This window comes from Tiliqua scincoides, chromosome 3, assembly GCF_035046505.1.
Source record: "Tiliqua scincoides isolate rTilSci1 chromosome 3, rTilSci1.hap2, whole genome shotgun sequence".
NCBI lineage: Eukaryota > Metazoa > Chordata > Lepidosauria > Squamata > Scincidae > Tiliqua > Tiliqua scincoides.
Genome location: NC_089823.1, coordinates 209,683,943 through 209,708,321, shown reverse-complemented (window position 1 = coordinate 209,708,321; position 24,379 = coordinate 209,683,943). Strand labels below are relative to the sequence as shown.

Genomic DNA, 24,379 nt, shown 5'->3' with positions numbered 1-24,379 from the left:
ATTGCTTAACATTCTTATTTAAGGAAGTTCAGCTGGCTTTCCCTCACTCGTGGTGTGTGTCAGTCCAACAGTTGGCAAGCAAGAATGCCAATGGATTGCTTTCATGGTAGGGAATCATAATTCAAATGACGCATCTAGTACATCCACCCAGTGTGTTTTTACAAAGCTTCACAGAAAGAACACCGTTGCACCACCCTTTTTGGTCGTTGCTGTTTTAAACAGCTAGCCTGCTATTGTTGACTGGTCTACAAGTTATGACAAGTGACCAGAGTCATCCCTTTGGCATTTATTGCAAAAACATTAATCTTTTGCAGTGATGTTAATCAAGCCCACAAGCTCTGGGCAAAATATGCATTGAGCAGGCACCTGAGGACTTCATGTTGAACAGCATTAAGAATTTGGGTCATGGAGGCTAAAAAAGACATTTGACAGAGGATAAGGAGCAAGCTGAAATACCATTAATGCAAAATATTTTTATCCACGTTATGTAACACAGATGCTGCAACATTGTGGATAGTGCATTGACTCGGAAAACAAAACATACTAGAAATGATTACTCTCAGTAGGCTGAGCATGCACTGTGAATACATTCACTAAGTCTGAGGGGGAGGCCCAGCCATGGAGGCAGGGAAAGGAGGCATGAGGCACCAGTGCCAATGATTTTCCAAAATAAAGGCTGCACACCACTCATGGTCTTTGAAAGGGAAGAATGGGATTACCTCTACCATTGCAGGTGGTGGTCCTCAGGCTGGAGTTGACGTGCTATCTAGAAGGGGACTGTACACATCAGAGGCAGAAGTGGCAGGGACTGGGCAGGAGGTAAAAGTGTACTGCACATGTGAGTAATATTCCAGACCAGTGAATTAATTGTGCACTGTTAGAACACAAGAAAAATTCTGCTGGATCAGGCCAGAGGCCCATCCAGTCCAACATTCAGTTTTCACAGTGTCCCGCAAACCCCCTGTGATGTTCGCAGCAGTGAGGGGCCCCTCCCCCTGGGGGGTTGCCGGTCATGGGTTGCTTACCCTGGTATCAGACGGTTGGGGTCGCCGGGGGTACAGAAGAGCTGAGGACGGATAGCTTGGCAGGAATGGTTTACTCTGGTAAAAGCCTTTACACTCATGGGGCCCCTGTTATGTCACAGGATGCCCCTAACACAAGCACCTCCTGTTCTTCCTCCTCACAGGAGGGCTGGTTGCTCCCACCCGCTGCCAAGAGTCCAATGCGTTGAGGCCCAGGCCAGGGCCGGTCAGTCTGACAGGTCCACAGCAGTTCATGGGTCGTAGCTCGTGACCCCAGATGTTGCACCCGTGGCCTGATCCAGGGCACTCTCAAGGAAGTCTCTGCTGCCTGGGTGCTAGCCCCCTGGGTGCTGCCCCCTGGGTCTCAACAGGTCTCGGGTAGGTGGGGCTTCTTCCCCAGCTGGGCTGGCTCTTGCCTGTTTAGAACCCCATAGGGTTCCGTCCCTGGGAGCGCCCAGGTCCAGTTCCCAATGCCCAGGACTGGTGCCTTGAGGACCCCTTTCAGGTCGGGTACAAGCAAGGGAAGGGTGAGGTATCCACCTTATGTGGTCCCCTCCCTGTGCTACAAACACAACTTCTCCCTCTGGCTGCTGGGCTCCTTATGAGCCCAGCAGCCAGCCCAGCCTGCCCCACTCGGCCATGTGACTGGCTTGACCTTGGGCCCTATTCTCAAGGAGGTCCTCAGCATGGAGGCCTGGTTCAGGCAGGACTTGCTTCCTGCAAATGAGAATGCCCCCACTCTTGAGGAGGCCCCTGCTCCTGAGAAGGCCCCTGCTGACGGGGCCAGGCATGGGTGACACCCCATTAAGTACAACCTGAGCTACAGACTCCCTTGGACTAGGAGAAACATTGGTGCTGGTAATAACAGCCCAATCCTATTCTCACTCTCTCCGCACTGATACAGCGACACCAAAATAGTTATTGCTGCATCCTGTGCGGGGAGGGGGGGCAGTTGTGAAGGTCTGGGTAAGCCTCTAGCATGGAGGAAACTACTCTGACCAATCCCTAGCTAATTTGCTGGTGTAGGTCCATGCTGACTTCCGCCATGAGTCTGGGTCCTGGAATGAGATTGTTGTTTAGGGTAAAAATAGACACATGTTAAAGGTGTCATTCATTCTTTGTATATTCCTTGGATTATAACGCAGGGGGAGGGGGGTTTAGCCCTTCCTCCCCTATGCTGCAGTCCAAATGAAAATGCTTCCCCTACTACTATTTGCCCCAGGAGGAAAGCTGCCAGGCATGCAAATACAGCTTGGGGGTATTACTGTTTGCTGAGATCACGGCATGGAGGGGATATTAGTATTAACCTCCTACACTACAGTCCTGATCTGGATCAAAGGCTTTGTGACTGCTCTTTTTAAAAGGGTCACAGCTAGATTGATCCATAACTGTTGTGTGTCTGTTCCACATCAGTTTCTGCTTTTACAGTAGCATCATTTAGATGAAAGAGCAATCTTTATATGCAGACTATCCTGGCTATTTTAATCATGTTGTCTACCAGACTCTACTAACCACATGGAACAAAACAAAATAAATTCGTTTCATTTAACTTTTTTTATTTTTTCTTCTTGTTCCTGCCTACATCTTACACCTGTATGCTGGAAAGAAGGTTGCACAGACAATATAATTTACTGGAGATCTGCTGATGTGACCCTGCATATTCTCCAACACAAATATCTAATTGTCGGTCAATAATAAATGTGGATTGCCACAGTGGCTGCTTACACAAAAGACCAAGTGCAATGGATGAGATTGTTTTGGAAGATGCAATAACAATGTACTCATAAACACACTCAGCTGGGATTTCATCATCACAAATAATCCCAGTGAAGAATGATTTCATTTATTCATCAGTTTTGAAATAGGAGACACAGTATTTTCAACTGTATCTTTGTGTATATGAATGATGCTTTATTTATGCATTAAATTAAAATGTCAACCCAGTTATTTTCCCCTCCCAAATTAATTGGCAACCTGAGCCTAAGTTTACCTGCAGTAACAAGTAAATGTGCTAGCCTGCATCTCCTGCACAGTGTCACTCAGGATAACATGAAAATACTGCTGCAGGGACAATATTCTGCTATTCAGGTAGATATGCTAGGATGAAGAAACCAGACAGTAATCTTTTTGCAAAGATTGGACACAGACACTCCTATCTGTGTCCAGCAAATAGACCCAGATATGCTGTCACTTCTCAAAAGTTTTAAATTTGTGTCAGATGAAACCATCAAGGGAAGTTTTTATGGTGAACTCACCAAATACAGGCTGCTGGTGAGCATGAACTGGTACACTATAGCCAAGTAGTGAGATCACACAACTGACCAACTCTTGGTATTGTCTTGAAATGTAAAAATAGCTAAGATTCCTGTGGAGAGAAAGAATGGTGAAGAAGAACTATTTTAATGGGAGCACAGTTTCATGAACCAATTCTGTGAAACAGAGGTAGTGTTCTGTAGTGGTTAGAGAGTTCAAATAGCCACTTGGACCTGACGCTCACTGGGTATGACATTGGATCAATAACTGTCCTTCAGCCTAATCTATTTCACAGGGTGGTTGTGAGGATGAAAGGGGGGTAGGGGTGAAGCAACTGAATGCCGCTGAATGCCGCGACCCCAGGTCCACCACTGCTGTCTCTACCATGGCATAGTGGGAAAAGTACTCCTTATTGAACTCCACGATATGGTTTTCACAAACCTGGAAGGTCAGGAATTCCAGTTTTACATAAAGGGACTGTGCAAACAAAGGAGCCTCTTTGTTTCCTGTAATATAAAACTAGAAGTCCCAGACTTCTGAGTTTGTGAAAACCATGCAATGGAGCACACCAAGGAAGTGGATCACTTTTTGCTTGCTTTTAGTGTGTGCGACCAGTGCAGTTCACGTTATGGTGGGCTAGAGGTGGGCAACAGCAGACTTGGGGTGAAGTCACCCCAAACCCACCACTTCTTTGCCCTCTCTGCTGACACAAACCACAATAGGTTGTGTCAAGGCTGGCCAGCCGTTGGGGACGGGGAAACCTATTGAGCGGTCTGAGAAGTTGATCTGAGTTCCCTGAAGGAGTAGCAGACTAAAAATGTAATTAAAAATATAAGATGAAAAGAAAGTGGCGAGGAATTAAATTTGGCACTCTTAATCTGTACTTAATCGGTACAGAATAAGGTTTTTCTTGGCTCTGCCAATCCTGCATCCCTATTGACAGTTTTTTATGTGGAAGACTGAAAGGGCTACTCAAAAAATATGTAATACTTCACTTCAAAGATAAATATAAGACTACTATATAACCAAAAATAAAACTGTGTAGCATTACTGAACAAAACACAGGACTTGGCCTAGTATAATAACTCTTCTCATATTATAATAAGCAGGTCTACTGTGGTTTTAACACAGGCCTAAATTCCAGTTCTGTAGACATGTAATTCCAACAGCCACAAATGGAAGCATTTTGAAATCAGTCCGGGCTCATATTTTCAATGCTTTCCATGGAGGGCTAGACAGAAACAAAAAACCTTACCCCGATTCCCCTTTTGGGGCAAGCTTCTGTCCAGTCATTCCATTTCAAGAGAGCCTTTTCTCACTACGAAGTATCAAATTAAGGCCCAAATAATAACCAACTTTCCAGCACTGGTATAGCGGTGCCAATGGGGCATGTGCTGCATCCTGCAGTTGGGGGCACCCACGGAGGCATCCTCAAAGTAAGGGAATGTTTGTTCCCTTACCTCGGAACTGCATTGTCCTTATGTCAGTGCTGGAAAGTGGGTTAGGATCACACCCAAGTATAATATGTGCAGATCGGCAGGGCAAAGATGAGTGACAAAAGAGTAATTTTTAAATCAAAAGCAAGACACAACTCATCTTACATGTATACAACTTTATGCAAAAAAGTGGATTCCAACAATATATAATGTATCTATAAGGAACTTTGTGACTTTTTAATGCATGCAATTCAGAATGTGACACAAATTAGACTTGCACTGTGAGACAGCAAATAACTGTTTGCAGATCAACTGATGGGGATGGATGGGATGGAGGTAAGTTGCACATTAAAAAATTTTCTTTTATCTGAGAAGAGCTTTTTACATTTAATTGAAAACATCATAAGAAGCTACATATTACTCCTCATTAGAGGAATTAGTACATATGATAAGAATTTAAATTCTTAAACATCTGTTTAAAAGTTCCTCTTTGCAGCATATTAATAAAGGTGTTATCCTTCATTTTCTCTAGATATAAAACTTTGTGTATTTCATTTCTCCAGCTTTGTGATGAACACAAGTGAATTCATCTGAGAACTGAGGGAGGGAAGCACTGAGCAAATCATACTGTGCATATGTGAGCTCCAAGGAGCTAAATCTGCAAAGCATTCATTTCTACAGTAACAATACTAAAGACTCTCCCTAATACCTCTACATTTGTAGCACATACTTGTCAGCCTAAAAGCAGAACCATATTCACATGTACTCAGAAATAAGTCCCATTGTGTTCAGTGGGACTTATTTCCAGGCACACACAATTAGGATTGCAGCCTTAGTGAACTAGGTTTAGAATGTCAAAAAATAGATTCTTGAAGTAAGACGTTTACAAAGCTTTGTACAAGAATCAGTAAAAGTACTTTTGAATTATTCACATGTATGTACATTGTTTCTCCTACATTAAAAGCACTTGTAAAAATTGTTAATAATTTGTATCACACTCCTTCCTGGATAAACATCCCTATTGCATCTGTTTTATTTCTCTTCTTAAAGACCAGTTACAAACTGGCACAGTCCATTTGTAGTTTAATTTAAACTACAGCTTTCATCAAAATGAAAAGATACTATCAGAAAATCTGATAGCAAGTGGACATCTGTAGCAAAAAATGTGTATTGACAATTGTATTAATGGTTACTATATGGCAGGGGTACCCAAATCCCAGCCCGGGGACCGCTTCCGACCCTCGGTGATTCCCAACCCAGCCCATGGGGTGTTCCCAATCTCCAATGAGCCTCTGGCCTTCCGGATACTTGCTGCAGCCCATGCTGGCCCAATGCAACTGCTCTCAGCATAAGAGTAACTGTTTGACCTCTTGCATGAGCTGTGGGTCAGGGGCTTCCGCCGCTGCTTGCTTTTTCACATGTGTGATGCAGCAGTGGCAGTGAAGGAAAGGTCAGTCTTGCTTTGTGCAAGGCCTTTTATAGGCCTTGAGCTATTGCAAGATCTTCATTCATTCATATACGTTCCAACTCTAATATATTCATTTAAGTAAATTTATTCAAAATGGAAATGCAAATTAATTCCTTTTTTCTCGGCCCCTGACACAGTGACAAAGAGATGATGTGGCCCTCCTGCCAAAAAGTTTGGACACCCCTGCTATATGGAATTGTATAATCTGAAAAGGATTAACCAATATAGATATTCTGCATTTCCTACATAACTGAAATCATTTTAGACCCACTTTTAATTCCTCACTCCAATGATGACTCTTCTTTTACTAAAGAACACGGTTGGATTGCAATTGAATAACAGTAGCGGCAGTACCACAGCAAGGTAATTTTAAATTGGAATGGCTAATACCATTCTGCATATTTTACCCTGAGCCCATAATGGACTGTTAAATCTTCTCCTATTTTCAGTGACTCCTGATTCTTGTTCTTCACACAAGTGTCCAGTACAAGACCCACATGGAGGAGAACAGTTTATTCAACTTGCCTTTATGGTGACAATGAGTTCTTGCTAAACACTTTAGAGTCTCTGAAACAATGAAAGGTTGAATGGTACACTCCTACCTTTTATGTTCTTGATGTAATATTTACAATAATAAACACACACCAGACTTTGAATCTCCTCCAACTACTCTGTTAGGATCATTCAGTTCATCAAACAGTCCTGTTTCAATAACTTCTTCCTGCCAAGGGATAGGGATAGCACCTGTTGCAAATTTCTTGAAGAATTTCTTGTCTTTGTCATCAAACTCAATCCCCCGAACTTCAGAGAAGTCAGCAATGTCTGCAACGTCTTTGGCATAGACAACAGATGGATCTGGCACAAATGGAGGATCTACAAGGCCTGCATCCAGCCTACAGAAATTTATTGACTTGAAGAAAGCGTGTTTCCTGGGGTCATCATCATTGCTCCTGCAACAAGACAAGGGATTGTCAAGCAAGATAAAGCCAAGCTTGAATTACAAATCTAAATTCAACCATACACTGTTATACGGAAACTCAGTTCTAGAACTAAAGAGATCAATTCAAACAGATGGACTTGATTTTATGTCTTCCTTGAGGACAGGAGGCTTTTCCACTTTATGAACAAGGCTGAAACATTTCTCCTAAGCATGTTTACTTGGAAGTAAGTCCAAAGTAAGGGCCAAATGCTATCCAATTTTCCAGTGCTGGTGCAGCTGTGCCAATGGGGCATGCAGTGGTGTCACTAGGATTTGCGTCACCTGGTGTGGGAGGCCTTCGCATCACCCCATGCAGTGGGCGGAGCAATGCCCCAGGTGGTGGGCGTGATGATGTACCATCGCCCGACCCCCACTGGTTTTTTGGCTGTACCTTTTGTTAGAGCACAGATATTTCAATGTGGTTTGCTTCATTGCATTCTGCGTGAAATTATGCATTAATTGAAATATAACATGATGGGATTATTCCTCCAAATTCTGATTTTAGTGATTTTGAAAACTTGTAGAGTCACACACACACACCCCTGTGTCAACTTACTAACACCTTATTGCAGCACTTATTGCTAAACTTTTAGCACCAGGACCCACTTTTTAGAATGACAATCTGTCCAGGACCCATTGGAAGTGATGTCATGGCCAGAAGTGACATCATCAAGCAAATTAAAATAAATAATTATAAATAATTAAATTAAAACAAAAGAAATAATTAAATAAGGGGGAGCCAGTCCTGTTCCACCAAGTGAATCTACTCTGAAGTAAGTCCCATAGTAGTCAATGGGGCTTACTCTCAGGAAAGTATGGGTAGGATTGCAGCCTGTGAGCCCAATCCTATGCATGTCTACTCAGAAGTAAGTCCCACAGTGGTCAGTGGGGCTTACTCTCAGGAAAGTGTGGGTAGAATTGCAACCTGTGAGCCCAATTCTATGCATATCTACTCAGAAGTAAGTCCCATAGTGGTCAATGGAGCTTACTCTGTAGCCTGCCTGCAATAACAACCCCCCCCCCCAAAAAAAAAGAATCAGTGAGATTTCCAGCCCTCCCCAGTGCCCAGTTTAAAGTTCTTCTGTTTCAGGCACATCAAGATAAAGACCCACCTGGCTTTGCAAGTGCAAAATAGAAAACTTCCCCTTACCAGTTGAAGCCTCTTTTTTTGTCCTTCTTAGTGGGGGGGGGGGCAGCCTTCTGGAGCATTTGTTGCGCTCCAGCTCCATCGGATCGAGACCCTTCTGGTGGCATCACATTCCCCTTTGCTGGCCTGACCGAAAGGCAAGGCAGGTCTGCCTACTCAAGAGTAAACGCGACCATGTGGCTGAGTTTGCTTTCCATAGAGCTCAATAGACTGCAGGAGGAACTTCCTTCTCAGGTGTTTTGGGGGCTGCTTTCATTGGATCGGAACCATTCTGGTGTCCTTGAATTCCTCTCAGCCTGCCCTTTCCGATGCACTAAGGCGAGTTCACCTATTCGCAAGTAAACACGTGATACGGCTAACTTTCACTTTCCATAGGGCTCCATGCATTTTTTCTTTCCGGTTTTTTGGCCATAACTTTTGAAGAAAAGGAGCTATTTCAGTTCCGTTTCTTGCACTGCAGGCCTCTGGCCATTCCGCATCCAAAGGTGTATGGCATGACGCGGTAGCTCCTAACCCCATGATGTTAGCCCATCCCCCTGGCGCGTCACCCGGTGCAGCCCATGCCCCCGCACCCTCCTAGCAACGCCAGTGGGGGCATGCACTACATCCTGTGGTGGGGATTCACAGAGACCTCCTCAAGGCATTGGAACATTTGTTCTCTTATCTTGGGGCTGCATTGTGGCTGCACCAGTGCTGGAAAGTTGGATAGGATTGGGCCCTAAGTTACTAGGTTTCACTTAATTGTGAAAATATAAGCATGAATGGAGTCTTAATATCAAACTCCAGATATGCTGCATTATTCAAACAAGAATGAAAATTATTAAGATAACGGGGAAGAAAAAAAGTCTGGTAACCAGCCCTAAAAACAATACAATATATTCACAGGGAATATTAATGCTGCTCCAAGCTGCTCTGGTGGTTCTGAGCTCTGGGACAGAAAAATGGGATAAATATTTTAATAACATAAATAAAAATTAAACAATGGAATGCAAAATGCAAGGACCAAATGCCAGTGGCATTTCTTTTATTTTGTTGTATCTGTTCTGTCCTACTCTTCCTTCAAGGAGCTCAGAAGAGCAATTTCTACAGGGTTCGCAGTTGGCCTACAGGGACCCCACAGTCTTAAAGGCAGAACTACAGCAGGTCCTGTCAGATAATTCCCTGATCTCAAATAGCGTTTAGTCCACATTGCTAAATTGTAAGACTCTCTGATCTGCTTAGTGTAGCTACTGAGCAGCAAATTGTCTCCTTATTAGGACATTGTAAGGCAAGTTTGTAATGAGATCAGGTGATCAAAATGTGTGAAGAACTTGTTCATAGGATTTTTCTTCTCAGAATTCTTTATATATATAAAGGAGCTCACCAACACATTTTTGGCCCAATCCTATCCAACTGTCCAGGGTCAAAGCATCTACAATGCAGCCCCGATGTAAGGGAACAAACATTCCTTTATCTTGAGGGGGCCTCTGTGACTGCCTCACCCCCAACCCTGCCACTGCAGGATCCAGTACATGGCTACATTAGTGCTGAAAAGTTGGATAGAATTGGGCCCTTTGACCTTCCCACCAAGCCCAGTGGCATTATAATTACATGCAGCTCCCCCACTCCTCCTTTTGTCCTCCCATCCTTGCTTGTCACCACACACCTTTCTCCTGTTGGATAAAGCAACTGCTGAATTGAGAAACAGACATGAAAGCTGCATATATTACAATTTTTTTCTCCTATTGTGTAAAGCTCTTAGAGTTATGTACAAAATGTATGTATTGTTTTCTGTAATTGACCCAGTCCAGCCCCTCATAAGAGCAAGACTGAATAAAGTGGCCCTGGCAACTAAATGTTTAGGGACCAAGTTCTCACAACAAAAGGAAAAGGGTAGAACTTATGTCTGCCAAGTGATTTTTGTTGTTGTCGCTGTTTTTATTACCCAAGACTATCAGATTTCACTCAGACCAAATGTAACAAAACATACAGCAAAGCATGCAATGCAATAATATCAAACATGATTTTCTAGAGATATACTCCTGTACAATAAAGTTAAAATAAGAAATCATGCAGCTTTCTGTCACGAAACATTAAGTTTTCATCCCCATAATAAGAACAACTACATAACCTGTGTAATCTTGGCATTTTTAGTGCCTCTTCCATGCACTTTTCACAAACCTTCTAGTTTGGACACTCCACTCTGCTTGCTACTGGTGGCCGGGGACACAATTTTGAAATGAATAACCTACTCCCTGCTTAGAAAGTGACGTTTTAGCACCACCTCCAGGTTTTCTTTTGCATGGACAAAAGTCGCCAGAGGCTACAGAGCCATAAGCCATCCTTATCAAACAGTAGGGGTGTATAGCCAGAATTTTAAAAAGCAGATCTTGGGACAATGGGTACTCCAGTGTAGGGTCAGTGAAGAAGTTCTTCTTGGTGTGGATTAATCTGGTCTGTGAATTCACCAATATGTTTACATAAACCCAGCTCATAGTCTGTATGCTGCCTGGTCTTACATAAGTTCTAACTCTGTTGATGTTTCTTTTGTTGTTGCTGCTTAGTAAGAAGTGTCACAATTATTAAAATTCAGGCCAAACAGAACCCACAATGTACCAGATTAATGATAAGACTTGCTTATACCATTATTCAAAATTTTTTTGGTGAATATTAAAAAAAAAAAGAATCTTGAAATATTTCTGACCCTCTCTCCCTCCCATCACAGCCTTTTCATAATTCCTTCCAACTCTGATGTTATTTTATAGCAGTGAAGCCATGGGAACACTATCTTCCTGAAACAGGAGCTTTAGGAAAAACCAACTTTTAGATAGCCATATCCCATTCAACGTGTGATTCTTCTGATCATATTAAATCTGTATATTAAAACTAACATCATTAACTTTTTTACCCCCGTATCCTGAAACTCAGGACAATGAATATCCTGTGAGGAGTTTAAGATGAAACATTAAGGAGTTATGCCATTTTCGGCCCAATTCTAGCTCCCCACCCCTGGCCTGCTGCCCGAATTAGCATTCCAGTGGCAGGTTGTGCTTTACAGCCATTCTGAACAGCTTCCTGAAAGCATGCAGAGTCGTGTGTTTCTGGAGTGCCACAGCAGAGGGTGGAGCGTGGCCAAAGGCAACAGCAAACGGAGTGCCCAGCAACAAAAGAAGAAAAGGAAAGGCAGAATGGGGAGTGGGTGGGATGTGGCAGAGGCAGGGGGGGGTGGCATCCAGTGTGGGTGACTTGCATCAGATGCTATCCCCTCTATAGCAGCCAGCACGATCCCTTTCTCTCCTTGTACGTGCACCAGCTAAAGAGCTGGTGCAAGTACAGCTCTTTACAGTTGAATTAAAAAGCCCAATCCACTGTAACTTCCCACATAGTGATGTAGTGGCACCAATGTGGCAACTGCTGAATCTTGTGGTGGAGTTTTGGCATGTTGAGGTCTCCTTAGGGTAAGGAGTGCAAGTCCATGTTGACTTTTGAAGGTGGATCAGGCCCAGGAAAGGGGTCAGGATTCAGCTGGTGCTGCTGGCACCTAACCCACCCCCTTCCTGGGCCTGATCCACCCTCTTCCCTGCCCCATCACTACCCATTGAGATGGTGCAGGCAATCACCGACACAAGCAAGCCTTCCCACCAAGCAAAGCATGAGATTTAGCCTACAATCCTCTCCACACTTTCCTAGAAGTAAGCCCCATTGACTACAATGGGGCTTACTTCTGAGTAGAAACACATAGGGCTGGACTCTTAAAAGATTAGCATCCCATGTGAAAGAAGCTGGGCAGCTAGCAACGGGGAGGGCTGAGTACGGAGTGGAGGGAAGGGGATTGATAACAGCTGCCTTAGTTTCCTTCCATCCGGAAGTGTCAGGCTGCAGTGTATTTGTGTAATTCTATGGAATTTAGCACAACGAGTTTTTTGTTAATTGCCCGAGTCATGGAACGGAACTAATGCGGATAAATAGGCTCCACCTGTATTTCCTCTTGTTTATTTGTCCTTAGTGGCTTTGCATGACAGTAATGCAGAAGATGGTTACATAAAATCGTGGTTGGGCATAGGTGATGAAATACTGTAGTGACTTCTCTTCTGAGCCGGGCTTTTTTTTAAAAAAAAAATGCTGACTCCTGAACACAAAACAGCAGAGTATTTCTAACGGATCAGGTGGTGCAAATTACAGCTGCCTGGAAGAAGCTTTTAACTTATGCAACATATACTTAAAGAGATAAGGTCTCCATGACCTTAGCAGAATCTTTAGCTAATCTTTACATAAGGGTGAACTGTTCTTGAATAATATCTCTAGTATCATAGGCGCCAACAAGCATTCTGCTACATCTAGTACACAATGGATGGCTTCACTTTTGCTTGTAATATTTCTAATATTTTATACATTTCCAACTGTAATAAAACAACCACCAATACCACTAGACACAAACCTCTGCATTTCCAGTAGTTCCAGGTTTCTAAGGGAAGACTAGTTATCTGTGCTTTAGACTGGTATCTCCCCCCCCCCCCCGCCGCCAGTTTTTTGTTCCACTGTGTCCTTGTGCTTTGTCTCTGCAACACCACTTGTAGCATTTGAGAGATAACACCATTTGTGTTGCTACATGATGGAAGGGGGATGGGGCAGGGAGTAGAAGCCACTTTGCAGTTGCACGAAAGGATCACGACTATCAAAGAATGCAAGGGCAGCATATTTTGGAATATAAACAGCAGCATGAAAAACATCTGCACAAATAACAGTTGCATGGCAACTCACTGATTCCTCAGAGGTTAATATAACATTCAGCCTGTGAGAGCAGAATGGTACAGGACCAGTAATTGGGACACATTCAGACATCTCTCCATCCCTTTGTAGATCCGCTGAGTCATCAGAACAGTTTTTCCATAAGTAAAACAAAGGATGGGCGGAAAAGGGTTGTATAACAGGATATAAAGGACAAGGTGAAAGGTTTTAGCATACAATAGTTATTAACAGGTAAAGCAAAGGAACTGTGTCCTGTTTGATGTTGCCTGCAGGATTGGTTTATAGTGTGTTGCCATGCTGGTTACGGAGAACATGTAGATTTGTTTCTAAAGCAGAGATCTGAGGAAACTACTGTATCAGAAAGGAGATATTTCACTTGAAAATGGTGCACCAGGAAGGGTGAATCCTCCCATACATCTTGATCTGGTTGAAGCCATCCTCCTCCCCCCTCCCCCAAATGCAGCTGTTATTAGTTTAAAAAAAAGAGGCACTTTCAGCTGGAACCTTGTCTCAACAGCATAAGTTTGCACCCATGTCTAGTTTGGTCCTTAGAAACACAGTAATAGGCAATACAGATTGGGCATTCCTTATCCAAAGTGCTTGGGACCAGAAGTGTTTTGGATATCAGATTTTTCCATATTTCAGAATTCTTGCATATACCTAAAGAAAGCTCTTGGGGATGGAGCACAAATCTAAACACAAAATTTGTTTCATACACCCCTTATGCACATAGTCTGAAGGCAATTTTATACAGTTTTAAAAATAATTTTGTGCATAAAACATAGTTTGTGACTTTTTTAAGGCAAGAAAGAAAAAAAAAAGTGATTTTAGTGCTCAAAAAAGTTCCACATTTTGGAATATTCCATATTTCGGAATTCAGGCTAAGGGGTGCCCAACCTGTGCTACTTCTTACTGCCATCATACATCTTATAATATTGGTAATACTTTTTTTTGTAAAACATTATGCCATTATAACATTATAACATTCTTAAGTCTAACAAGTCATTCAAGCAGAAGGCAAAGGGATGGGGAAGCCTAGGCTATGTGCAAATTTACCTAGCACATAATAGTTAAAAGCATGAAAATCAGCTTTGATTTTTCAAACTGAATCCTTGTGCTAGGAGGAAGTTTCCACAGTGTTTGTAAATGCGCATCTTGAAAGTAAGATTCATAGCTGGGTTAGATCCCCCAAACAGCCATTTACAGAGTATTTACTCAGAAGCTAGTCCTAGTATGCTGAATGGGACCTTCTCCTATAAAATAAAATCTATTTCTTTTATTTGCTAGATTTATATTCCACTTTTTAATCAAGTGTCCTCATAGCCGCTTACAACATTTGAAAATTTAATTTAAACTATATTCCAGGTGCCAAAGCAAGACACAGTTAGATGCGCTTCTACTTGAGATGCTTTTTGTTGGTAGGTATGGAATGGCAGTTGCCTGGATGGTGCACTTTCATTTCCTTCCTTCTGTAGCTAGAATTCTTTTAATGTCACAGGAGTCAAAGCAGCAGGGGAGCCAGGTGCTCCTAAAAGTCCATAGTTTGCTTGGGAGTCAGCCCTGCTATGTTCAATGGAGCTTACACCTATGTAAGTGTGATTAGGCTCTCAGCTGTCCTACTCAGAAGGAAGCCCAATTCAGTTCAATAAGCCACTATGTTCAGGAGCGTGGTCTTCATTACCTTGTAGTCACCACACTGGAGCACATCACAAGTGTGGTAACTTATGGTGTCAGCACATGGTTAAATCAGCAATATAGCTGAAGTGGTAAAAGGATTTATATTATGTATTTCCAGCTATCTGCTTCTACAATGTGCAGCCCAGAACCAACAAAACTGGAAAGCTTGCCTTCCTCTTTAATTGACAGAACTGGGGCAAAAAAACAACAACTTGCGTCACTCTTTTGCATCTTAATAAAACACAGTTTTCACTCAGTGCTATAATCTGTTGAGCTTCCTCATACTGTGAAAAGGAGGAATCACATCCTCCGGGCATATGAGAATTCCCCACTGAAATAGGACAGGTTGATCCAGCTGGGACTATATATCATTGTGTGAGGTTGTCTATTTTGGACATTCGGTCTGTCAAATTGCTATGAGGCTATTGCATTATTCCCACTGGACCAAAGATTCATGAGATCAAAAAGTCACATACCCATCACTGCGGTAACCTTGGAAACATTAAATCACTTGCAAATGTGTTGTAAACCACTACCCTCCCCCACACTGTGTAATCATTTGTGATACCCTGCAGGGTGTGCTAACAAGTCTCCAGCCCTTCTGTTAAACTTCCTAATAACAGCAAATGGTGTACTAATGCAGTATTTATAATACATACCCTTGAGGGAATACCCAAGTTTAGCTTCATTGCAGCAGCATCAGGCTAATATTGACTGGATCAGCATACAGATCCACACAGGGGTCCAATGAACAGTCTGGGAAATCACCCGAGGCTGCAGCATTGCTGACTGCTTAAGCAGGTGTAGACATAAGAACAGCCCCTCTGAATCAGGCCATAGGCCCATCTAGTCCAGCTTCCTGTATCTCACAGTGGCCCACCAAATGTCTCAGGGAGCACACAAGACATGACCTGCATCCTGGTGCCCTCCCTTGCATCTGGCATTCTGACGTAGCCCATTTCTAAAATGGGCTTACAAAGGTTACCCATATAAATGCTTAAAAATATAATTTAGAATTTCACCTTTATCAACCCCTAAAGGGGCAAATCTAAATTTGGGGGTGAATTATAGAACACTTCCTATTACTTAGACCTGGCTGGCTTTCCCCCTGTGCTATTACCTGAGAAAGGCCTGTGGCCTACAAGGCAACTGAGCATAAGAATAGTCCTGCTGGATCAGGCCATAGGCCCATCTAGTCCAGCTTCCTGTATCTCACAGTGGCCCACCAAATGTCCCCGGGAGCACACAAGACAAGAGACCTGCATCCTGGTGCCCGCCCTTGCATCTGGCATTCTGAGGTAATGCACTTCTAAAATCAGGAGATTGCACAACACATCATGGCTTGTAACCTGTGATGGACTTTTCCTCCAGAAATTTGTCCGATTCCCTTTTAAACTGAGACGAGATTAGCCCTTTAACTTAACACTTTTAAAGTCGGTATGGTAAGGGGTAGTAACAGTAAAACAGTAAAAAAAAAACACAGTAAAATAGTAAAACAGTAAAAAAAAACAGTAAAAAACAGTAACAACAGTAAACAAAAAACAGTAAAACAGTAAAAACAAAAAACAGTAAAAAACAGTGAAATTGTAAAAATAACAGTAAAGTAACAGAAAAATAACATTCATTTTAGTGTTTACTCTGAACAGTAAAATGAAGTGTATTTCTGGCTCAATGTGAAGTTCTGTTACCCCAAGATTTTGACAAGACTTTCTCCTGAGAACTTGTGCTATCACCAGCCCCTGCTCAGCTTATCCCTGTATTCCAGTGAGAGGAGAGTTAGGGAGGGGCACTGGCTCAATTACAGTGTTTACCAGCTGTGCTGGTGGCGGTTTGGTGTTCATACCACATATACCACTCATACCATCAGAGTACCCCTTCAAGTTCAAGAGGCTGCAGTTCCACCTGAAGGTCTGCTTTGCTATGACAATCAACAAGTCCCAGGGCAATCGCTGAAGGTGGCAGGGATTGATTTGAGGGAGGACTGCTTCTCACTTGGGCAGTTCTACATGGCTTGCTCCAGGTTAAGCTCACCCAGCAGCCTGGTGATCCTAGCACCTGAGACGAGAACTACCAATGTGGTCTACAAAGAGGTCCTTAAGTAGAAAACCAAAGGTTGTAGGTATTTTTATGATTTATTTTTACTGCAATCTTCTCTTTGTTATTTCTTCTTCAAATTTCACTTTGTTTTTCTGCATCAACATGCTTCCCTTTATTCAAACTACATACTCTTTTTCTTAATTTGTTTTCCTTTACATTTGCGAATACCTTTGCAAAGCACAGGTATTATGCTATTATAGCACAAACCAATTTAAAAGACAAAAACAACAATTTATTAAACCAAAAAATTTCGTGGAACCATGACTTTCAATAATTACAGGGTCTTGCCTGACATGGCGGTATTTGTACTAAATTTCAATTATTCGTTGCAATCAAAGGAAAGTTTTTTGGAGTCAAAATGGATTTAAAATAGTTAAATGCCATATCAACTCTAGTTCTGGAGATTTGGCATGCCCATCTTAGATGCTGGTGTGCAGAGGACCAGTTGTATTGGCATATAAGGTGGCTATTCCATATCTCCAAGGCTAGAACTGATAGGGCAAAACTGATACAATTTTTTGAACCACTGCCCCAAATATATCCAAGGATACGTCTAACTTTTAAGGTACCAAAATATGTATTGCATTGTGTTAGAATATCTGGAAAGCTATTGTGAATGTGGAGCTAAGCTGGACCCATGCTACATCCCTACTCCACTCTGTGGTGGAGGGGTCATAGGTCAATGCTACAATACCTGCTTTTCATGCAGAGAGTCCAGGATCAATCCCTTCCAACAACCACCATTTAGCATAGACAGAACTACAGTTGAAGGATCAATGATCTAACTCCCGCTTTTGTTTCCTCAATGAACATAATTCAGAAAAGTGGATTAAGCATTATTCTTAGTGTCAGGGCAGTTTTGCAGTGGAGGAGCACCCAGAGTCTGGAATTCCCCTGCCAACACAAGCCACCCTCCTTATAGGACTGTTGCCAGAACTTTTCACCACTTGAGAAAGTGAGGAGAGGACAATAGTATAATCAATTTAAGATAGCTCTTCTACTTTCTAGCCCACATCAACAATGGTCATACATCAGTGGTGTTCCTGGGGGGGGGGGGCCAGGTGCAAGTGACCCCGGATAGCATGACTGGGGTGGTGGCAGTGACCATGACAGCACCACCCCAGTCATGCTGCCCTTCAGGCCACCACTGCCTCTATTTCCAGAGGTTGTCTGAGAGGGCATGAAAATGTCACTTCTGGTTTCTTGGGGAAACCAGAAGTAACATTTTCACATTCTCTGGAGGCCTTATAAGGCCTTTGCCACTGTCACACATGCACTCACACAACAGGGTACATCTCTTTGACTGCCAAGTAAAACCACAGTAACCAAGTAAAGTAAAGTAAAACCAAGTAAAACTTTTAGACTTAAAGTGTAACCCTAAAGAAGCTTCCTGGAAAGTTAATACCATTAGAGGGACTTCTGAGTGAGCATGTTTGGGGCTTCATGGCAATTGCCCTTTAAAAAACAAAATGTGGCATTGTTGATGAGCTTCATCATTATTAAAGGAATGTAAAATACATACCTGCTTCCCAACCGATCTTGTGGTTTCTTAGCCAAGAACAGTTTGCAGATCTCTTTTGAGGGGTCATCAAAGTTAGCGTGCTCAAACTTCACTTCATTTTCTATGGTTCTTTTTTTAACCTCATCTTTATTGACTTTCTCTTTGAAATCCTTGAATGGCGTTCGACCAGCAATCATCTCATAAATACTGCATCCCATAGCAAACCAGTCCACAGGGTAGGTATAACTGTCTTCAGTTAGGATTTCAGGAGCCATGTAGCCATTTGTTCCAGCCTGCAATGATCATAAAACAGCTTAATCACACAACAGTCCTAATGACAGTGAATTAGAAAAAAAAGTAGATTCCCTGATTTATCAAATTAATCCTTTGATTGCATTTCATCTGCAGTCTGAGAAGTTGCAAACAATACTGTGACAGAAATATATTTTAGTACAATCTTGACAAATTAATCTGGATATGTTTATGTATTATTTTTGCTTCAGAAAATTGAGTCTATTTGTTAAAAAAACACACACATCCCTTTCATTTCGGGAATATATGTGTCACTCTTACAGATGAGATATTTATAGTATCAGGAGATTCTGCAAAAATGTATTGATTTAATACATTCCTATATATTCAGTCATCAGCTATGAGCTTAATGGGCAGCCTTAAAAATCTCAAACTTTCTCAATCTAACAGTGCCAGCTGGTGCCCAGCGGGGCTGTTAGAGCAGCCAACAGTAGGTGAAGCCAACTAATACTGGTTTTATATTGTTTCATTTCTAATAGCACAATTTTCACCACCTAGGATTATTTTTGTTTGCTTTGGTTTGCTTCAGGTTGTGTGTATTGAGATTCATATTACTGACAGCATAACTAATCCAGCGCGAGCTGTGACCAGGTGGCATAGTGGTAAATTTTGAAGACAGGAAGTAGTCATGATGACCACATAGGAATATAGGAGGTTTCCTTATACAGGTGGAGCCTCGGTATCTGTGGGTGGCCCATTCTTGGACCCCCTGTGGATACTGAAAACTGCGGATAATGAAATCACTATTTTGGCCCCTTTAAACTCTTAGAAGACAACCAGATCTGCGCTCCTGTCAACTCTGGAGAACTTTCCGCCTGTGGCCTCTGCAGGCTTCAGAATGGCCATTTTGGCCAAAAAAAAAAGTTTCCAGAGCAAAATCGTGACTTTTTGCCCATATAAGGCATTCTGAGCCCCGGGGAAGCCTCTGGAGGGAACCAGAAAACTTCCCTGGGCCTCAGAATGTCTTATATGGGCAAAGAACATCACTTCCAGTTTCCCTCTGGAAACCCAAAGTTCATTTTTTTTACGAAATGACCATTCTGAAGCCCACAGAGGCTGCACACAGATGCATGCAGTCACTGCAGGCTTCAGAAAGTCCTCCAGAGGCAAATGGAGTGCAGCTCCAGTTGCCTCCATAGATCCGGTCATTGAGCCAGATCCACAAATACAGAATCCGCAAATATGGAGGCTCCACCTGTATTGCATGAGGCCACTGGCTCCTAGAAACACCAAGGATTCATATGCAGAGATTTTCTGCATATGAAGAAGTACTGCTATACCAGTGTTTTTCAAAATGGGCTCCTAGGAGCCTGGGGGCTTCCAAGTCCCATTTGGGGCTCCATAAGCATACCATAAGTGGCTGTCATCTGCTCAGTGCTGCACTATTCCACACATCAGCCAGCACTCCGGGGCTCCCCAAGACTTCACACATGCACCAGTGGGGCTCCCCAAGACTCAATTTAGGAGCATAAAGGGCTCCTGATATTGAAAAGTTTGAGAACTGCTGTGGCTATAAGCCATAGTCCCTCCCCCTCAATACTTTAGAGCATACTGTACAATCCAGTCTGTGCAATTCACATCTCGGCAATGGATATTAAATTACTTTGTTTTCATTCATTTCTGGTGACCAAGTAGAGAGTACTTGGCTCCTAACTTGAGCTGTGCTATTACTGTCACAAACCAATTGGCCTGTATCTTGCTGACTTGCAGCAATATTGCAGAATTCATGTACATGTGTATCTCCTAAAGCAGTGTTCTTCAACCTGGGGTCGGGACCCCAATGGGGTCGCGAAGCCTCAGTTGTGGGATTGTGGCAACTTATGGGAATAAAAAAGGTTGAACACTGAACTAGAGTACCACAAGGTTACAGAGGTATCTGGTGTACTCCTTCAGCTGCAAAGAAGACTAATATGATATTAAGTTGCAATAATGGAACTATAGTTCCCAAATCACAAAAAGTAGTGGTTCCACTTTACTCCACACTGGTCAGATCCCATATAGAAATCTGTCTCAGTTTAAGAAGGATGCAACCACACTGGAACAGGTTCAGAGAAAAGCAATGAAGACAATCAGGACTCTGGGAAACAAATTCTATGTGGAAAGGTTGAGGGAACTCAGTATGTTTTCCCTGGAGTGAAGAAGGCTCAGGCAGGCCATGACAGTACTTTTCAAATACCTGAAAGGCTTTCACATGTTCTCTGCAGCCCAGATCTTAAGGGTTTATGCTGCAGGATAGGGGATTTTGGTAAAATACCAGGAAGAATTTCTTAATGATAAGAGCAGTTTAGCAATGGAATCAATTACCAAATGGAATCAATTACAAATGTGATTACACATTAATCAATGTGTGAAAGGGATGGTGGGATCCCTTTCACACATTGTACTCCCAAGCCAGGTATCACCCATTCTATACCTGCGCATTTAATTTTTTTCCCCTTATGTGCAAAGCCTTGCATTGGTCTCTGCTGAACGTCATTGTGTTAGCTTCAGATTGGTATTTCATTCTATCAAAGTCCACCTGATAATTCTACTATCTTCAGCAGCATTAGGTAATGCTGTGTCATCAGCAGATTTTATGTGAATTCCCTTTACTTCTTTATCTAAGACACAGACCAAGATATTGAAGAGAACAGGGTCCAAGACACAATTCTGGGGTATTCCACTTGAAATTTACCTCTAGGTTGATGAGGAGCCATCGATGAGCACTCTCTAGGTACTGTTTTCCAACCAATTATGAATCCATCTGATGGCTGTATTATCTACCTCATATTTTACTAGCTCACTGATCAAGATGTTATGGGGAAGAACTTTGTCTTGAAATCAAGATAAATTACAGTGTCTGCTTTCCCTCCATCCACTAGGCCAGGGGTGTCCAAACTTTTTGGCAGGAGGGTCATATCATCTCTCTGTCACTGTGTTGGGGGCCGGGGAAAAAAAGAATTAATTTACATTTCAAATTTGAATAAATTTACATAAATGAATATACGTATTAGAGATGGAACTTATATGAATGAATGAAGGTCTTGCAATAGCTCAAGGCCTATAAAAGGCCTTGCATAAAGCAAGGCTAGCCTTTCCTTTGCTGCCACTGCTGCATCACAGATGTGAAACAGCAAGCAGTGGAGGGAGCCCTTGTCCCACAGTTCACGCAAGAAGTCGAACAGCTGGCCATCACGCTGAGAGCAGTTGCATCAGGCTAGCGTGGGCTCCAGCAAATCTCCAGAGGGCCAGAGGCTCATTGGAGACTGGGGCCTTCCTGAGGGACGGATTGGGAGCCCACGAGGGCCGCAAGTGGCCCCAGGGCTGGGGTTTGGGCACCCCTGCACGAGGCTAATAACCAATCAGAAAGAGATAAAATTGGTTGGCAGGATTTATTTTTGACAAATCATTTTGGATTCTGCTAATCACTGCATTGATGTCTAGGTATGTACAGACTGATTGTTTTATAATCTGTTCTAATGTCTTTCCTGGTCCTGAGGTTAGACTGACACATCTGTAATTTCCTCATTTCCCCCCTTTTTAAAGATCTGGACCAGTGGTTCTCAAACTTTTAGCACCGGGTCCCACTTTTTAAAATGAGAATCTGTCAGGACTCACCAGAAGTGATGTCATGACCAGAAGTGACATCATCAAGCAGGAAAATTTTTTAATAATCCTAGGCTGCAATCCATTTCCCCAAATGCAGTCACATACCATAGTAACCTCAAGTGTAAAATATTAAAAATAAAATATTGAAATGAATGGGGACCCACCTAGTGAGTCCTGACCCACAGTTTGAGAAACACTGATCTGAACAACATGAGCCTGTCACCCATCTTGTGACACCCTGTTTTCCAGTATTTCTTAAAGATAACACAGGCCTACAAAATTGAGAGTCAGAAAAGTTTCTTCCAAAATTTATGGTGGTTTGATATGAATTTGGGGTGCCAATTCCAAAAATGGCATCCGTTTTGCCTTCTCACATCTAGTTTTGGAGATATAGTATAGCCTCATTAGTGAATGGTTCAAGTAGCTTCCCCATGAGGAAGCCATGGTGTAGGCTTTCCCATGAGGAAGCTGCTTGAACCATTCACTAATGAGGCTATACTATATCTCCAGAACTAGACGTGATAGGGCAAAACAGATACCATTTTTGGAATCAGCACCCCAAATATACCCAGGAATTGGTGTAACGTTTAAGGAAGCAAAATGTGTGTTGGCCTGTGTAATTGACAGAGGTTCTGAGAATACTTCAGCAAGTCCTTTTAATATCCCTAGGATGCAGTTCACCCAATTAGGATGACTTGAACTTATTCAGAACAGTTAGGTAGTTCTTAACCAGCTTTCTGTCAATATTAATCTGCTTTACACCACTCATGTGGGTCTGAACACATTCCTCCCCCCTCAGCCAATGGGCCAGAATAAACAACTGCACATTCAATCCTCTGAGAGAAGACAGACGTAAAGAACATGCCAACTGTTAAAGATGGTATTAATAGAATGTTAGCGCAATATATTAAGGTGAAGGTTCAGATCGGCTAGAATAGTGGTTCTCACACATTTAGCACCAGGACCCACTTTTTAGAATGAGAATCTGTCAGGACCCACCAGAAGTGATGTCATGGCCTAGCATTGACAGGTATTGGGAAACAGGAGCAGAATGGAAGCTTTCAGTCCATAGTTCTGCCCTTTTCTGCCTTAACATGTCGACACCATGAGTATGGCACTTTCTTATAAAGTAATGTGATGGTCTGGGCCACACGTCAGCAAGCCAGGGACAGAACAAAACCCTAGAAATTATTTCTGCATACAAGAAACAGGCAGCCAGTTGACACTGAGGGTACTGCAGAGGGCCTGTTATCTCTAAAGTTTAGAGAATGAGGCTGTTCCCTCAGGAGATATCTGTCCATTTCCCTCCCCTCACCCCATGACACATTACCATATGAATATTAGATCAAATCTTATGGGAACCAAGCAGAAAAGACTGAAATCAGCATGTGTTGGGGGAAGGTAGGGAAGGAAACCTGCCAACATCATGGAAAAGTAAACCATGATGAAAAAGGCTATGTGGGATTGCAATCAGGCATCTCTAACAATGTGAAATCATCAAAACCATGTGACAAAAGCAGGGCCATTCCAAGACCTTTTGACCCCTGATGTGGAATGCCAAATATTGCTCCCCTATCCCTGGTCATGTAGACCATGGGCCTCAAACTGAAGCCCGTGAGCTGGATCTGGTGCACTCAACAATCGTGTTCTGGCACAGTGGTGCAAAAGCCTTACAGTTTCAGCATGAAGCAACTCATTTTCACATTGTGAATTTGCAGAGTCTCACACCAGGGAGATGATTCTTCCAGGAAATCAGGGCACAGAGCCTTCTGAGGTGATCGGCAGCAGAATCGTCTCCCTGGCGCAAAGCTCTGCAGATTCATGGTGTGAAAATGGGTCACTTCAGAACAGTAAGGCATCAGCACCATTTTACCCAGGCGCAATCATTGGACACACCATGGGCTGCATTCTGGAGGCCATAGTACTAGACTTTGCTGCTCCCACCCCCTAGATTGAAAAAGGAAGAGGGAGATGGAATGGAAGAAAAAGTCTGGAGGAGAGTGGTGTGTCAGAGCACCTCCTTTTTTAACCTCTTTCTTCCTTTTCTAGACTAGGAAGAAGAAGCAGAGATGATAGGGCAAATGGACCCCACTAACATGCTCTCTGAGGCAACAGCCTCAGTTGGCTTCATGGATGGGCTGGCCCTGAATTAAGGTAAACTTTGCTCTCGC

General features: G+C 42.8%; 1 protein-coding gene across 1 annotated transcript in view; it reads right to left on the bottom strand.

Annotated features, from left to right (window-relative positions):
• Positions 1–6,804: 6,804 nt before the first annotated feature.
• GRK7 (G protein-coupled receptor kinase 7) overlaps positions 6,805–24,379 on the bottom strand; it is a 40,420-nt gene continuing 22,845 nt past the window's right edge. Inside the window, exons 3-4 of the mRNA XM_066619747.1 lie at positions 18,330–18,601; positions 6,805–7,129 (exon numbers count right to left, since the gene is read on the bottom strand). Of these exons, the coding sequence (XP_066475844.1) occupies positions 6,805–7,129; positions 18,330–18,601 (597 nt within the window). The remainder of the gene's footprint in view (positions 7,130–18,329; positions 18,602–24,379) is intronic.